General features: G+C 35.8%; 2 protein-coding genes across 2 annotated transcripts; one reads left to right on the top strand and one right to left on the bottom strand.

The window, feature by feature from the left end:
- Window positions 1-173: 173 nt before the first annotated feature.
- LOC110601793 (oxidation resistance protein 1) lies at window positions 174-4,360 on the top strand. The gene is made up of 8 exons (XM_021739108.2): window positions 174-634; window positions 1,234-1,697; window positions 1,797-1,869; window positions 1,965-2,045; window positions 2,156-2,219; window positions 2,863-2,950; window positions 3,068-3,152; window positions 4,016-4,360. The coding sequence occupies exons 1-8, from the start codon at window positions 524-526 to the stop codon at window positions 4,052-4,054; spliced, it is 1,005 nt and encodes a 334-aa protein (XP_021594800.1). The 5' UTR covers window positions 174-523; the 3' UTR covers window positions 4,055-4,360.
- A 370-nt stretch (window positions 4,361-4,730) lies between these two features.
- On the bottom strand, window positions 4,731-13,239 carry LOC110601792 (pre-mRNA-processing factor 19 homolog 1). The gene is made up of 18 exons (XM_021739107.2): window positions 13,033-13,239; window positions 12,845-12,930; window positions 12,174-12,245; window positions 12,027-12,089; window positions 11,413-11,499; window positions 10,358-10,505; window positions 10,161-10,282; window positions 9,863-9,979; window positions 9,211-9,306; window positions 9,068-9,127; window positions 8,684-8,758; window positions 7,881-7,985; window positions 7,492-7,623; window positions 7,215-7,292; window positions 7,039-7,135; window positions 5,841-5,892; window positions 5,475-5,545; window positions 4,731-5,392 (listed from the first exon to the last, which is right to left on the bottom strand). The coding sequence occupies exons 1-18, from the start codon at window positions 13,043-13,045 to the stop codon at window positions 5,280-5,282; spliced, it is 1,587 nt and encodes a 528-aa protein (XP_021594799.1). The 5' UTR covers window positions 13,046-13,239; the 3' UTR covers window positions 4,731-5,279.
- Between the last annotated feature and the right edge of the window lie 3,076 nt (window positions 13,240-16,315).

Below are 16,315 nucleotides of genomic sequence, written 5' to 3'. Positions count from 1 at the left end.
AAATAGAATAAAATTATAATAGTTAATTTTTATATTATTATAGTTTTAAAAAATAAATAATAATTTTAAAATAATTAAAAAATAAAAATCGAAAAAAAAAATTTTAAGAGGGAAAGGAAAGTACGTGAATTTAATCGAGTTATTTACAAAAATTATTTTGAATTATTCCGTATTGTAAAAGGAAGGGGAAAGGAGATGCGTATAAAAGGAGCGCAGCTGAGAGAAGGAGGCCGACGACCAATCAAAGCATTGTCCAAAGCCGAAGGAGTTACGAGAATTCTTAACTTTCAATGCCAATGTCATTCCCACACACGATTTTTATATTTTTGGTTTCCACCGACTCATAACTTTCCTTTCTCTCTCTGCCTTTTACAACCCAGGAAACAAAAACACCAAACACCAGCTCTATCACCTTGGCTTGCAAGATTCTCTCTGCTAAATTTATACGGACAGCTATCTATATGATTGCGTCCAAAGTTGTCAAATTTTCTGCAAAAGAGTTGGCAAACAAAAGTTGGAGAATATGCATACATTGAAAGAGAAACTCTCAAACCAGCTGTCTCGTTTCTTTGTTGAATCGCAAAAACCTCCTCCCTCTCCTCCTCATCCATCTTCATCACCCGATAATTTTCAGGTAAACTTGTTCGTTTGTTCTATTATTAACTATTTTGTTCATGGGTTCCTTCCCATTGTCTTGTTTCTTTCCTTTTGAGTATGTTAGATCTGATATAATGTGGTTACGCATTTGAATTTGTTTTTTGATCTTCTGGAATCTTTGATAGGTTAAATGATAATCAATGTGATACCTTTTTCTCGTTTTCGATTATTGGGAAGAAAACGAATTCAGTCCATGGCCAACTTGTTATTGGGGTTTAAATTTGAGGTTATTATGATGTTGTTGCTGGATTATGAAGATATGCTATCTGTGTTTGAAATATTATGTTGTGACCTATGAACATGTCATGTTTGGTAGCTCAGAAACCATAACAGAAAGACTGAAGATTTTGTTTTGTAGCTGAATACAAAGAATTAGAGAAAGAACATACTTATATTTTTATCCAAGGAATCCCACAAAACTTAGGATTTTGTTTGTATCTTATAATCCACAATTTCTGTGATTGTGCATTCAATTTGGAGAAGATAATTGCTTTCTTTTTGGAAAAAAGAAAAGAAAATTCATTGCCCTTGTGAATTTATTGAATTGGTTGTGATGCAAAATTTTTGAATGTGTAGGCCAGGCAGTTTTCTAATAGGGGGAAATCATTTTCTTCATATTTTCCCTTCACTGCCCCGTTCTTCAACTTTGGAGGGTCTAGATCAAACAAGTACCAGTTTGAATTAGAGCCAATTCGATCACCGCAGAGGCGGGGCAGTAAAGATTTAAACCAGCAAGATGAACACTCAGTTAGATATCATGATTGCAACATACTAAATTCTCGTGAAGACAGCAAAGAAAGCATTACAGTTTTTGTGAACAAACAAACAGATAAAATCCATGACAGCAATGAAGACAATGCATCTGGAGGGAGCAGTAGTGATAGTGATGTATTTGAGGAAGCACAAGAGCAGCAGACTCCAAAGAGCTCAATACCCCATCTCATTAATGAATCATCTCTTATTTCCTCAGAATTATATGAGTTCTTGCATTCATCCCTTCCTAATATAGTGAAGGGATGCCAATGGGTTTTGTTGTATAGGTAAATTTTGTTAGCAAAATCTATAGCCAGCAGGCCAGCTTAACTGCTCTTCTAGCATTTAGATCTTGATTAATGTTGATTCTTTCAATTGAAGGGCAGTACCTTAAAGCATGGCATATCACTGCGGACTCTCATTCGAAAGAGTGCAGATCTTTCTGGTCCTTGTTTGCTGGTATGCCAATATTCATGTTCTAGTGAATTACCTTTACGACTCCTTATCATTTATTTGTTTCTTACCTAGTTCAGATTGTGTTATGAAATTTTTAGATTGTTGGTGATAGACAAGGTGCTGTATTTGGTGGTCTGCTAGACTGTCCATTGAAACCTACACCCAAGAGAAAATATCAGGTAAGTCAACACATCTTACATGATCGGTGTGCTTTATATTCCCTTTTTCTTTCTTTTCCTCTTTCAAACAGTTATTGAATAACTTCACCTTTTGCTTGTACCAAATGTAGGGGACAAACCAGTCATTTGTATTTACAACTATATATGGTGAACCAAGGCTATTTAGACCAACTGGTAAGCTTTTTGCCATTATCTCATGGATAGTGTAAAACAAGTTCAAAAACATATTTATAGAAAAATGTGATGAGTTCTACTTCCTAATTTTCAATGTCATTAACATTTGGGTAGGAGTAAATGGGAACTTGGAACCACGCCCTATAGTTGGCTTGGGCCATGGTTTTATTATAACAGTTTGGTCATTTGAGGATACTATTATTTGAGAATTAGTATTTTTGAGAGTTTGGTGAATGTATGCATCATTTTCTTAATGGTGAATGGTGGAAATTTCTTATAATCTACTAGAGATAGGAGTAAAAATTATTTCTTTAATGAGCCTTTTGGACAATTTGGTTCTCTACTTGCGGAGAGACATTTAAGGTCTCAAAGCCCTCTCTCTCTTCCTTTCTTCTTCTTTTTTTCCTTCCTTTTCCAATGCTAATGTGAAACAAAGTAAATCAACAAGGACACTGTGATTCCTATATTCAGAGGAAAGTGTGCTTAAAGTTTGCTACTTTGATGGATGCATAAGTTGTAGCCTCTTAGGATTTCTGTACAATTTTACCGATAACTATGACTCCAACATCTAATAAACCCCAAAAGAGAAAGTTCATTTTGCTTATATTTCTAAACTGGTCTTGTGAATGACTGATTGAAATAGGTGCCAACCGATATTATTACATCTGTTTGAATGACTTACTAGCACTTGGTGGTGGTGGCAATTTTGCTTTGTGCTTGGATGGAGACCTGTAAGTTGCTTTGTCATATATTCTAGTCTGAATTTTCTGCAATTGATGGAAAAAAAGTTCTGCTAGATAATTTTTCCTTCATGTAATCATTTTAATATCTTTACTTCCTTAAAACAGGCTAAATGGAACTAGTGGACCTTGTGAAACATTTGGGAACTTATGCCTGGCCCACCAACCAGAGTTTGTATTGAAAAATGTTGAGGTAACCTAACTATTCTTTACTGACCTCCTCCTGAAAATAATGCCTGGATTATATGGTGCTTCATCATTGTCATCCTCTTATTTAGATCATTAACATTATTGAAACATTGGCTGATGTAGTGCAAATTATCTACTGCTATCCATCCTTTTTTGGTCGCCTTGCTTTATTCATCAATACCAGTGCTCATTACCCTTTGTTTGCATCTGATCCCAATAAGAGTTTGTCAGAAATCTTGAATTCCGTAGTATCATTCTTGCGATATACCACATTCTCATGATGGATACTATTAATTAGAAACACGAATCCAGAATCCCAAGACACGATCCTAGTCTAAAGACAGCACACTTTAGGAGTTAATGCTGTATGCTTTGTCAGCATGTTGGTCTTACTTTGTAGCTTGATTCAAGTAGGTGTTATGCTACTCAATATGCAAGGACTTTGAGATATCTTCTCTTCTCGCAATATGAAAAAGAAAACAAAACATCTAATTAGTATATAATGTATTGAATACCCTTTTACAGAGCAAAATTGAGTTGGTAAATCCTACAATTGGTAAGAAGCTCTCACTTTCCCTTTTCCTTTTGTTATCCAAGGTCTCCCTTTTGACTCTCCTCTCATAGAATTAATTGTCCACATGACCTACTCTCTTCAAATTTTATGCTCTTTGAGATCAGCATAGATCTTAGTGCCAGTAGATATTGGCGCATTCTTTTCCCAAAATGACTGACCATAATACAAGAGTTTGAGATGGTGAATTAGTCAGATGCACAATATTACACAATTTGAACTTTTCCACTTTTAACTTATTGTATATATTATCAGAAAACTGCTTTTGTGTTGATGATAAATTCTTACTTGTGCAGCTTTGGGGCTTTACACATTCATCCAAATACCTTTCCTGACACAAAGGAGATGAAACATGCCATTTTACCTTCTTAATATTTGTGACTTTATTCTTACAATTATGGAGTGTGCTTTGCGTTGGGCTTCTTTTTCAGTAAATACTAGGTTGGATTCATAATGCCACAGAGATCAACTTGTGCAGCAGAATTCATTAATCACTACAAAGGAGCATTTGGTCCTTGGAATGGATATTACTTTCAATACCATATTGAACTGGCATGTAATTAAGGTTTGGCTTTAGGGCGAGAATTGTACAAATTATTATTGTTAGTTCAAGTGGCTCGTTGCATTCACTTATTTCGTTACTTTTAGGACTAATTTTATTTGCTTGCCATTTCATCATTTATTGCTGCTGCTCCCTGTAAAATATTCCTTCCCATATCCTTTTCTGATTGTTAAACAACGTCGTATAAAATACAATCTTTCTACGTTTGATCGACGATGCCATAAACGCCTTAGCAGCTGATTAAATTAATAGACTACTTCAGAAAAAAAAAAATTATTTACCTATATAAAATTTTTAAAAAATGACATGATAAATTTAACCTTTCAAGTGCTGTTGTTTTGGGTTGGCTTTTTTTCCTTGCAAAATGCCCAATCAAGAGCATAAAGGCAAGCATTCTCCATTTTGAAAAATGATCCACAGCAAATAGGTTTGGAATTGAACCACTCAAATAGGATAAAGGTTTCCAAGCATAAATCAAATTGTACGCCTCAAGGAATTCCACCAACACTCGTTTAGGGCATAAAATCTATTGCCCCTTACTTTGAGAAAATTTTGAACTCGTACCAATAAATAAGGTGATGGTAATGCCTAAGCTAGTGTATTCCCCAATAAATTAGTAGGATAACATTTACCTAAAAATACACGTTACAAATCTAGAAGGATATGAATTGAAGGAACAAGCATAGCGTTCTCCCAGCAAGCAGAATTTCATAGCGTAGATTAAACGCGAGCTCTGTATGTTCTGAAAATTCCATGCAAAATTACCAACTAGCTATTCAATTTACCTCTTCAATCTCAGTTGACCCTGCATCTAGGCATATGGCCCCATTAGTAGAAAAGTTGAGCAAAGAGCCAACTCTGTGCAACTGATGAGAAATCAAGTTCTACCCCCATTTGCTTCATCAGCCATAAGAGTACACAGCCCAACAGATGCAGTAAAAGCAGCTGCAACGGACATCCACAACCCACTTACAATATCAAGCAATGAAGATATTTCTCTACTCCGGCTGAACTTCATTCCCAGGCAGTCCAAATATACGGAGGTTTCGATCCATTGATCCAACTGCTACATATTTTGCATCAGGACCAAATTTTACACACGTTGCTCTTCCTGGTAAGTGATGCAGAATCATCAGTGACAACTCCAATGATGCATGGAACAAATAATAAAGGATAAAGGAAAGGGGAAAAACCTGTGCCAGACAAATCAGGGAGAGTTTTGATACAGTTCCATTCTGCTTTCACACTAGCAACTTGGAAAACTCTGCACATAAAACAAGCCACAAAAGTAGATGGAGATAAGGTTAAATCCAAGAAAAATTATTACTTGTCAGGACAGGATTAGGGAACATGTTAATAGGGCACCAAGCAATATCATCTTTATTATAGGAAAAATAAATAAAAAGCTTTTCTGGACAGCTCAAAACATTTTGGAAATGAGCAAACGACTTTTGATATAGAGAAAGGAAAATATAAGAATCTAATCTGTAGAAAACTTAACATTTAAAAAGAAAAAGTGATGGAAAACCCAATGATTGAAATCCATAAGACACGCCCACCTTATATCCGAGCCTGCAACTCCAAGGTAACAGCCACTGTGGTCAAATTCCACTGCAACAACAATAAATAGAACTCCCATTACACATTACTTTTTGAGATTGCTTCATTGAAAAGAAAATAGTCAAGAAAACAATTAAACTGAATGACTTCTGCTCTCTCTCTTTCCATTCATTAATAAGATATCATATTGCCATGGAACAGGATTTGCTAATTCCATAACTTTTCAAGCTATAAAAGACCATCAAAAGCAAAGGCAACCAAACTCCCCATTAACCAAGCATAAAAGTTTTACATGGCACAGAAGATTTACACTATGACAAACCAAATAATGAGGGGATTTTTATAGCCCTTGTTTGGTATGTAATTCTTTTAGGAAAAGAATTGAATTCTATCAATAGAATTCAATTCATTTCTATTCATGAAAGAATTCATTTGTTTGGAATCAATTTAAACGTAATAGAATTCAATTGAACTCTTTTATATTAGATAAATTAATAATAAAATTCAAATTGATTTAATTTATTCATTATTCTTATTATTTTTAAACTAAACATAAATATTTATTTTTATAAATAAGAATATTTTTATCACATTCATTGAAAAATAATTATTAATATTTTTATAATATTTAAAATCTGAATTTTACATAATTTTTTAGCATTAAAAATATAAAAATTGTTTTTTTTAATTAACAAAATAATATAATAAATTGCTGAATATTAATAGTCACCATTAAATTAAAATAATTTTTGTAAAGAAAAATTATTAATTAAAAAATAAGAAATAAATTTAAAATTAAAACAATAAAAAAAAGAATAAAAGAAAAAGAAAATGAATTGAGTTTTCAAGGACTAATTAAATAATTTTGAAGTAAATAACCTTAAGTAAAATCATTTCATTTCTTGCAAAATTCTAACAATTTTGACAAGATTTACTTTTAATTCAAAATCAATTCTTAAAAGAATTCAAGGGAATTGAATTTTTATACTATTGGCTTTGCCAAACACAAAAATTTGACGGAAAGAATTCTTTTTTTTTTTTTTTTGAATTCTTCCAAAATTTGGCATTTTAAACAAGGGCATAATGATTTGTATGTAGAAATGGAATTGTCGTCACAGCAACAAAGACAATGAAAGGTGAAATGTAATAAATTGGGTAATAAAGGGCCAGGCATCGCAGTATTACATCATCACGTACCAGAGTTTGTTGGTGTATCTGACTCATAAAGATTGAGTGTCCGAAAGTTCTTCAATTTGCGCAAATCCCATAGTTTAACACTATCATGTGCAGCAGTCTGTCCAGTTTAACCATGTAATTAGATTGCAAGAAATCAGGTCATTCATTCCCATCACATTTTTGTTAAAAATACATACTGCTAGAAAGTATCCATTTTCGGAGAAAGATATAGCAGTCACTGCTCCAACATGTCCATCAAATCTTGCAACATTAGCCTATAAATCAATGAAGTAAACTGCAGAATAAGAACTTTAAAAAATATAATTATGCGAAACAAAAATAAAAAACAGATCAACAGATGAGAGGTTCCATCTTTTGCACAAATTGATGGGAATGTGCACATATCTCTTGATTCCCAAGTTTTGCACTTTGGAAAAGCAACAAACACAATTATGGTTGACACTGGAGCAATACCTGGCTTTTTACATCCCAAATTTTAACAACAGCTTCTGAGGTGCCCGTTCCAAGGATGAGACCATCAGGATGAAAAGCCGCAGATGTATAGCCCTCGGGTTTAGAATTGTCAGATTTTGAAGTATCAGAGACCTGCAGAACAAGATCAGCATATCAATCATCCAGATCAAATGAACAAATGATTTTTTATTTCTTCTCATGCAATTGGTGTTGCCACTTCACATTAAGATTAAAACAAGCAAATTTTAAGCAGAAGACAACATAAACATTTGAGAGTACCACTTCCCTAAAAATGTCTGCCACAGCACAAAACAATGAAACAGAAAAGAATTTCAAGCAAATCTGAGAAGGTTGTGCGTGCGTGCGTTTGAGAGAGAGAGGATTGGGACCTGTGACAAGCATAAGCCAGAGGCAAGATCATAAAAGCACCACGTATTATCAAGAGAAGCAGTCACAAAATAGTTGTTTGTGGCATGGACAGTGACAGCATGGACCTGACAGAATTGACAAGCAAACCCTTAGTATGTCAATAAAATGGCACGAAATAAGATCAGCATCACAATCAGCTCAAGCAAAGAATTAAAAGACTGGGAACTAAGAACTTAGGTTAAGGTCCTTCTCAGCAGATCATGCCATTAAGAAACTAGTAGAGCACCACCCTTTATGCCTTTTAAATTCAATTTGCTAGGCTATGATTTTGGAATGATGATCATGTATTCATTCAACTACAAGAGATACTTATGCTGCTACTACTCAAAACTTGACTTGAAGCCAAAATCTTGAGAAACTTCCGGTTAGCTCACCTCAAGGTGTGTGCATGTGAAGTAAATCACCCTCACCACATCAATGAGAGAGAGGGAAGGGGGGCAATAGGCATGATGATCAATCAAGGATATATATATGAGCCCCATATACTCAAGCAGAAGTCGCAAGACAAGCCACAAGGTAGCTGCAACAGCCTTTTGATGTATGCTACCAGAGAGGCCCAATTTGCCAGATATTACCTATCCAGTCCTATTTTAACACGGATAATCTAATACATGAATATATAAATACAACATACAGAACATAATTAGAATGCCTACTGACAATATGCTTGAATTTCATAAAACACATGCAACTTCTGGAATTAGTTTCCGAAGCACAAAATATCTAGTGGCCATTTATTAAAATGCAGATGAATGGCATTCACCTCAGCAGTATGATCCTTCAAGATATGTCTGCAGTCATAGTTTCCATCTTCAGATCCTTGCCATATACGAACAGTCTACACCATTGAGAAGAAAACTATAAAAAAGATGAGAAATAAAGGATAAATGCTGATGGTCACAACGTGGACAAGCATGCAGATATTATTTGGTTTTCCACTATAAAGCCAAAATATGTGCCATTGGCTATAAAGCACTCTCTCGTCATAAATTAAATAATAACTATGACTTTTTGGCTCAAAGTTTCCTTTTACTTATAAATGTAATGTCTCCAATCCACACCCTTAATTTTTGAAGTGATGTTAGTTTTGTGAATTGGAATTACTAATCAACAATATTTGAAAAACGGACTAGCAGGCTTGGCTTACCTTGTCTGCAGATCCAGTTAAAAAAAAACCACCCTCTGCGACAAATTTCACACTAGTAACCTACAAAACAAATGGCATGTGATCAGCCAAGCAATTTTCCTTCAAAAGAATAAATTGTAACGATATATATAGTAAAAGAAAACCTTCTTCGAATGACCACTTATTGTCGATAGGATTTGTCCTGATGTGCGATTAAAAATTACTGCAGTAGAATCAACCCCTCCAGTAGCAATGATGTCCTGAGGACCAGAAAAAAAAAAGTTGCTTAATTTGAATACAGTAACATAGTCAGCATGAGGCATGCATATATATTCAATTTTTGAAACAAAGAATCAACAGAAAAAGAGGTATTAGTAAGTTAATCCCCACACTCTGATATCCCTACAAAGCAACCCTGAACATGTAAAAGCCTCTAAAGATTTTTAACATTCCACTTGAATTACTTAACATTAGGAGTTTAGTACTTCAATTTTCCTTTTCACATGACTGGACATTAGGAGTTCATTGCTTTTTTCCCCTTTGCGGTTATTCAAATCACACTTTTCATTTTGGCTAAGTCACTCAAGTCAGAAGTGACAAGCATGCAATTGAATGAGAGTATTACAAGAAACACCTGCCTAAATCTTGTTGGAAAAGCCTACAGCTGTCATAGTTTAGGGGCAATTGCTACAACATTCTTGATCAGAACAACACTTCCAAGACACAGCTTCAAGAAAGTTTGCCATAAACTCTAAACACATAACACATTGCAAGTAAATATCCTTAGAAAGGAGTAAATAGTAGACATTCCCATACCTTGGAGTAATGGATATCAATAGATACAATGCCTGGCTTGCTGGTTTTGTGAAGGGGATGACTGGAAAGCTGTGTGTACCTCTCTACAGCATCGACAGGAGCCAATGTTGAAGGAATCTAATCCACATGGAAAAGGAAGATGAGAAATCAACATGGACAAAGAAACCTAACTTCATTAAATTTGCTGCTAGTCTTAGGGATTACAATGAAAAATGTTACGAGATGTGAAAAGAAAAAAAAAATCATTGCAATAGAGGTACTTCAAAATTGGCATTCTATAGACTTAAGGATAGACTACCTGCCGCTTTTTCCGATGTTGTGAAAGGGCTGCATTACAGTCTGTTAACTCGGTAATGATGGCGGCAGAAATTCCAGAACGTATTCTCTTTCCAGGTGGACCCAAATCGTCATCCTCGGCACCTAAAGTGACATCAAATCCTTAATGAGGCACTAAATAATGATTGTTATAAAACCAAAAATCCTACAAGGAAAAACCTCTTTTCCCATTGCTAAGAGCAGAGGCATTGGCTGTAGCAGGTGCTGTTGCTAAAACAGGCATCTGCCTCTCAGCTTGTGCAAGTAATGACCTTGCTTCATCCCTTTCCTTTCTAAGTCTTGCAATCACACGACAAGCAGCATCATGCTGCCAAAACAAACATAAAAAATACACCAGGTCCATGTAATCTAGCCAGCAAAGTAACCAAGTGAAATTTTCAATAATCCCATCTACAACAAATTTACTAGGAAAGAAAAGGACAGTAAAAATGGAAGAATAGAAACGAACCTCATAAAAAGGATTAAGTAAAAGTTTCACAGTTCTCTTTTTTCTTTTAAAAAAAAAGCAGCACCTTTCAAATGCTCTTTACCTATAAACATCAAAGCTTTCAATTCCAACCCTAAATAAGTATTTCAAAACAAGTTGAAACAAATAACTTGCCTCACAGTGTAAGCATCTCAATAAGGATTTTACGGATGCATTCAAAAATAAAAACCACCAAAAGGTTTTGAGACAATAGGCTTAGGAACCATATAAGTTTTATCTGAAGCCACACTGTGAATGTCAAAAACCAACAGCTCACAATAAACCAGCTCCTCAATTCATTACTGTTTATCTTCAAATCAATGCAGACAGATGTGGAAAAAACAGGAATTACTAAATAGACATAACATTTGCGCTTGCAGACACAACTACATGCTGATAAGCTCTTTTTCAGAATCAATAAAAGGCAAATGTTTTCAAGCAAAAGCTTTGCCATAAGGTTTGAAATGAAAATGCATTTTTTAAATAGCATGTGACACTAATGCACAATGATTTGAAGAAGAATCCATTAATGCAAAAATGATTATAACTAATAAAACAAAAAAGAAAAAAAGGAAGCAAATACAGGAGTAAGGAAAGACAATGCTGAAGCCAAAAGAAGAAAGAACGGGAACATAAATGCCAACGAGTAAACATGAACCATGATTTGTTGAAATTTCAACTAGAGGATGATATGCAGCAGATATGCATCAAAAAACAATATTTGCAAGCTGTAACTAAGTCCAAATACCTGGTATAATGCATGACTTAGCTCTTGCCTTGCAGTATGTAGTTGTTGCTCCAAAGCAAAATTAGAAAGCATCAGACCATCCCATTCCTATAATAAAAGAACAGACTTCAAAAGTAAATTCAAATGCAAAAGCCAGGGAAATTATTCTCAACAATATAGGCCACTGTAAAAAATTTGTATTTGGTAAAATGAACTGGCAAAAAGCATTTTAATGAATAGACATACAAATGCTCAGGTATCTCAATTATCTAACAAATCCAGAGTTTAGGACGTTACCAGTACAATCAGGTGAACCTTTCTTTAGAAGGTTAAGCCACTAAATATCAGGCATTTGAAGCCAAGATATCTTCATATACAATTAGATGTGAAATCACATGCAGGCAACATTCTCATATTTAATATAAATGGTTTAATCGGGGAATGATTATAAAACAAACTTCTGCCCTTTCATCTCATAAAAAATTCTCACAAAATTAGAAGTTCACAGTACAGAAACAATACTTGACACATGTCAATTTTATTTGAAGATTAGAACTTAATAGCATCTCTTGCCATAAAATAAATAAAAAAAAAAAGAAAAGAATTTGCACTATCAAAGCAGTAGGTATACATACATTCTGGAACATTCCAAGCATCCCTGGGATGCTAGCAGTCTGTACTGTTCTTGGCTTCACAATCTAAAGGGCAAGCCAAAGAAAAAAAAATTTATACCAACATTGAATCTATATATAATTTTAATAAGAAGAAAGAAGCAAACATACCTTTCCTGTTTTGACAAGAACAATATCATCCATCGTAAGCGGTTCCCCAGTAATTGGGCATTTTCCATGATCCTAATTAGATGATAGGAAATAATACAGGGTGTATCAAACAGAAGCTAAAACCTTTTTTAATTAAAAGAGAGAGGGAGATAGAGAGAGAGAGGCTACTAATATATAGATTGCCAAACAGAACAACACAACAAATTATGTCGTGGAAAGGGACATATCCTATGCGTCCTTTCTTCTTAGATGATGAATTGTTCCGGATGAAGCACAATACTCAGAACGCAAACGGAAAAATGCCAAAATGACCCACAACCTTAGCTCAGTTAAGCAAATGGTTTTGTTACCTCAAAATGTTCATTTAAAAAAAAAAATCAATACTCCTGCTACCAATTTATTTCCTTTCAATTGTTTTTTTTCTCAGTAACCAAACTGAATCCAGCCTCTCTTGAGAAAAAAATATTCCAGCCCTCTGATCAAAAACCTAAACAAGACATGTTTAATTTAGTTACATGCTTCCCTAATTTTTCAATTTAAGTAGAAAAACCATGAAAAACGTTCAAATTTTTCCTAGCTCTACATTTTCTCCCATGCCCAAACAGAAACCTAGATTGCATAAAAAAATTAAAAAAAAATAAAAAAAAATTAAAAAAGATAGAATAACATACGGATATGTGCCTCTCGATTAAACGCTTCTCATATAGAAGCCCAGACTTCTCCGAGACAACGGGCTCTTCCGGCACCTCGCCGGATACTGTAGATATAAAACAGTACAATAAAAAACATAGATCCACAAACCTATAAGTGATATTGGAGGACGAAAATGAGAGACACAGAGAGAGGGAGAGGGAGTTACTTGAGCAGTGCATCGTGAAGAGAGCTAGGGTTTTCTGTGTTGGGATACTAGCGTTCAAAAGTATGACCTAATGATTCATGAAATTAAGCAGTAAAGGCAGGCAGCAGTAGCCGCAGCAGCAGCGACAGGGAAGAGGGAAAGGGAAGAGAAATTAGAAGCTGGTGCTTGTGCTGGTCAATTCTGTGAATTAGGGATAGATCGACCCAACTGGACCGCGAGGATCGGGCTCGGGCATGGACTTGCACTTGCAATTGGAATTGGACTTATTGTGGGCCACGTAACCCTTAACACGAGCAAGCAGACAGCGAACAAGTCCATGATGTCTAATAACCACTTTGTGGCTAGTCTAATGTTCAAGTACTAAAACAACGTGCAACCAACTAAATAAGAATATTTTATATAATAAGATTCTAACCAAACACCTCTCCCAAACTTTTATTTTTCTCTTTTCTTTTGAATAAGTTATCTTGCTTGTATGACACCTTCGACGGCGGCAGAAGAAAGGCGGCGCTTCTCCTTATCGATCAACTGTTTAGGATTTTCTTAGGTTTGAATTTGTGGGCTTTTTTCTGTTGTTAATCCTCTTAGCCATGGACCTATTTGCTTTTTTTTTTATTTTCTCATGTAATTGGGCCTCGGCCACGCTTTTATTACTGAACTTTGATTTTAGGAAAAAAAAACTAAATAATAATATTTAAATATTTCAAGCATTTGTTGTCCCTCACTTTAGATCATATCCAAATGTTAGTCTTTTATATAAGCGTGGTTTTTTAATATAAAATATTATTAGTCTTTCCATTTGATATTTAGAGTATAAAACATGAAGGATGAAATATATAATTCTATACAATTATGGGAGAGAGATCTAGATATGATTGAATAAATTAGTTTTTTTTTATTAAGTAGAATGAAGGAACTAGTTGATTATGATGAAATTTTATTTTATATTTTGAATAATTGATTATGATCGGAATTTAAATATGGGAAGTCACAGTTCTAAAGAAGACTATAATATTACCAAGTTAAAACTCCTTAGGAATACTTAAATTTCCTTTTAGGCATAGGCATTAAGAGTATTGCACCTAAATATTTCACTATTTCTTAATAACTTGGTGCTCCGCTTTTACCTGCTGACAAGTTAAGCATTTCGAAACAAACTCTGCTATGTCTCTTTTTATTCCTGGCCACCAATAGTTTTTCTTCAGATTTTGGTACATTTTGGTACTACCAAGATGCATTGCATAGGGACTACTATGAGCCTCTTCAAGTATACTCTTCTTTAACTCAGCTATGTCTCGCACACATATTCTGTTTTGGTAATATAAGCAACCATCAGCTTTCATTTCAAACCCAATATCCTTCCCTTCCTGTATTTGTCTTACCTTCGCTGCAATATCTTTATCTTCCTACTAAGCTTCCTGGACTTGTTGAAGCCAACTGGGCCTAACTTTCAATTCTGCTGTAACAGTCCGGAAACCGATACCCTACCGTAACGGCCCGAACCGCCACCGGCGCTAGGATCCAGATCGGCTTAAGGCCGCCGGGACCCATAGCAAGCCAAACATACCTCCTATCACCTGGTCAAATCCCATACATGATCAAAACTTTAACATAAAAACTGAAACATAAGATGTATAGACTGAGCTTGACCTGTATGCAACATAACTGGTAACATAAAGAACCCCCTACTAGAGCCCTAATCAAAACTCTAGCTGGGTCAACATAACATACATCAAGCTGGGATCGCATCCAAAGAACTAGAACCTAACCTGTGCATGCATCAAACCACAAACATAAGACCTCCACTAGGGTCCTCATCAAATTATAGCGTGGTAAACAACACATGCCACCAGTTTAGCTCAAACAACTCAACATCTAAAACATTACATACATCATGTATTGAACAGGGACTAACCAAGTCTTAGGGCCAAGCACAGTACTAATCCATAAACATAACTCCACTTACTTTATATTACATTCTCTTACAAATCATTATCAATATATAATACATGTCCACACTAAAAGTACTAATCTAAAACTATTACATAAGCATAACCTTTGCTCTCGAGACTTCCCGATCAACCTCTAACCTGCAACACTGGGGTTGGGGGAGAGGGGTGAGCTAAAAAGCCCAGTGAGTAGAAACAAAGAAAACAGTTCATTAATTACATGCTTTCATGAAATGCGTCATAGCACAAACAAATCATATCACGGATTGGACCCAACCCCAAAACATCCCTTCCAGTCTCAGTATGCCCGGCCCAGCCGGGTCTCACAACCTTCGTATGCCTGGCCCGGCCAGGTCTTACAACAACTGTAAATGTATGCCTGGCCCGGCCAGGTCTCACAACATCTCTAGGGCTAGTGGGGTCGTCCTTGGTCGAATCTCCATCAACAGTAAATAATGCAATATTTCATATTCGTGTAACTAGTGCAATCAACTTATTACATATAAACATGATGCATGAGCATGCTTTAGGCATTTGATTTCATAAAACAAAGATTAAGTTTAGTTCTACTCACCTCTGGCAGACGCTGGATTAACTCCGCAACAGCTAACTCTGATGGCCTCCTCGGTCCCTCGGGTCCGATCCTACACAGGTGGACTCGAATGAGGTGCCAACACACTCTAAACAACTCCCCAAAAACCCTCTAAAACATCACTTAAACATGCATAGAAAACAACCTTGAAAAGGCTGGACAGGGCACTTTCGGCGGCACCTTCGGCGGCCGAACCCTCTCTCCAGAGACGAAACTCGGGCACTTTCGGCGGCACCTTCGACGGCCGAAAGTCCCTCTCCAGAGACGAAAGTCAGGCACTTTCGGCGGTCGAATCCTTCCTTCGGCGGCCGAAAGTCTGCTTTCAAGCCAAAACTCAGCTTTCGGGGGCAAGGTTAGGCGGCCAATCCCTACATCCAAAGGCAGGTTCGGCGGCCGAACCTGAGTTCTTCCCAGAAGGGCAGAACTCAGCTTATCATGCATTCAAGCCTCCCAAACCTTCCAAACACCCCAAAACAAGCACTCAACCTTACCAAAACATGCATAAACCCTTAACCATGCACAAAGGAGCTTAATAGCTTGATTAAACTCCAAAAACAACATCAAAACATACATAGATAGCTTATGACCCCCATAGGCCAAAACCATCAAAACAACCCATAATCTCACTTGCTCTTTCCCACTCATGCATACACTCTCCCACATGCATAACCTAGCCTAAACATTCAACATAGCATCATATGAACATACATGAGCATCACATAATATACATTGGGCATAAAAC

The sequence above is a fragment of the Manihot esculenta genome, chromosome 15 (genome assembly GCF_001659605.2).
Source record: "Manihot esculenta cultivar AM560-2 chromosome 15, M.esculenta_v8, whole genome shotgun sequence".
Classification (NCBI taxonomy): Eukaryota; Viridiplantae; Streptophyta; class Magnoliopsida; order Malpighiales; family Euphorbiaceae; genus Manihot; species Manihot esculenta.
This window is presented reverse-complemented; position numbering and strand designations above follow the sequence as displayed.

Bases quoted from the DNA above. Each gene is read 5' to 3' on its own strand.
- LOC110601793 (XM_021739108.2), top strand. From the start codon at position 524: ATGCATACATTGAAAGAGAAACTCTCAAACCAGCTGTCTCGTTTCTTT. The intron at 1,698-1,796 runs GTAAATTTTGTT...ATTGAAGGGCAG, and splicing joins CAATGGGTTTTGTTGTATAG to TACCTTAAAGCATGGCATAT. The intron at 2,220-2,862 runs GTAAGCTTTTTG...TGATTGAAATAG, and splicing joins AAGGCTATTTAGACCAACTG to GTGCCAACCGATATTATTAC.
- LOC110601792 (XM_021739107.2), bottom strand. The intron at 11,500-12,026 runs GTATGTATACCT...CTTTTATTATAG, and splicing joins TGCTTGGAATGTTCCAGAAT to GAATGGGATGGTCTGATGCT. The intron at 7,293-7,491 runs GTATTGCTCCAG...ATTGATTTATAG, and splicing joins TTTGGGATGTAAAAAGCCAG to GCTAATGTTGCAAGATTTGA.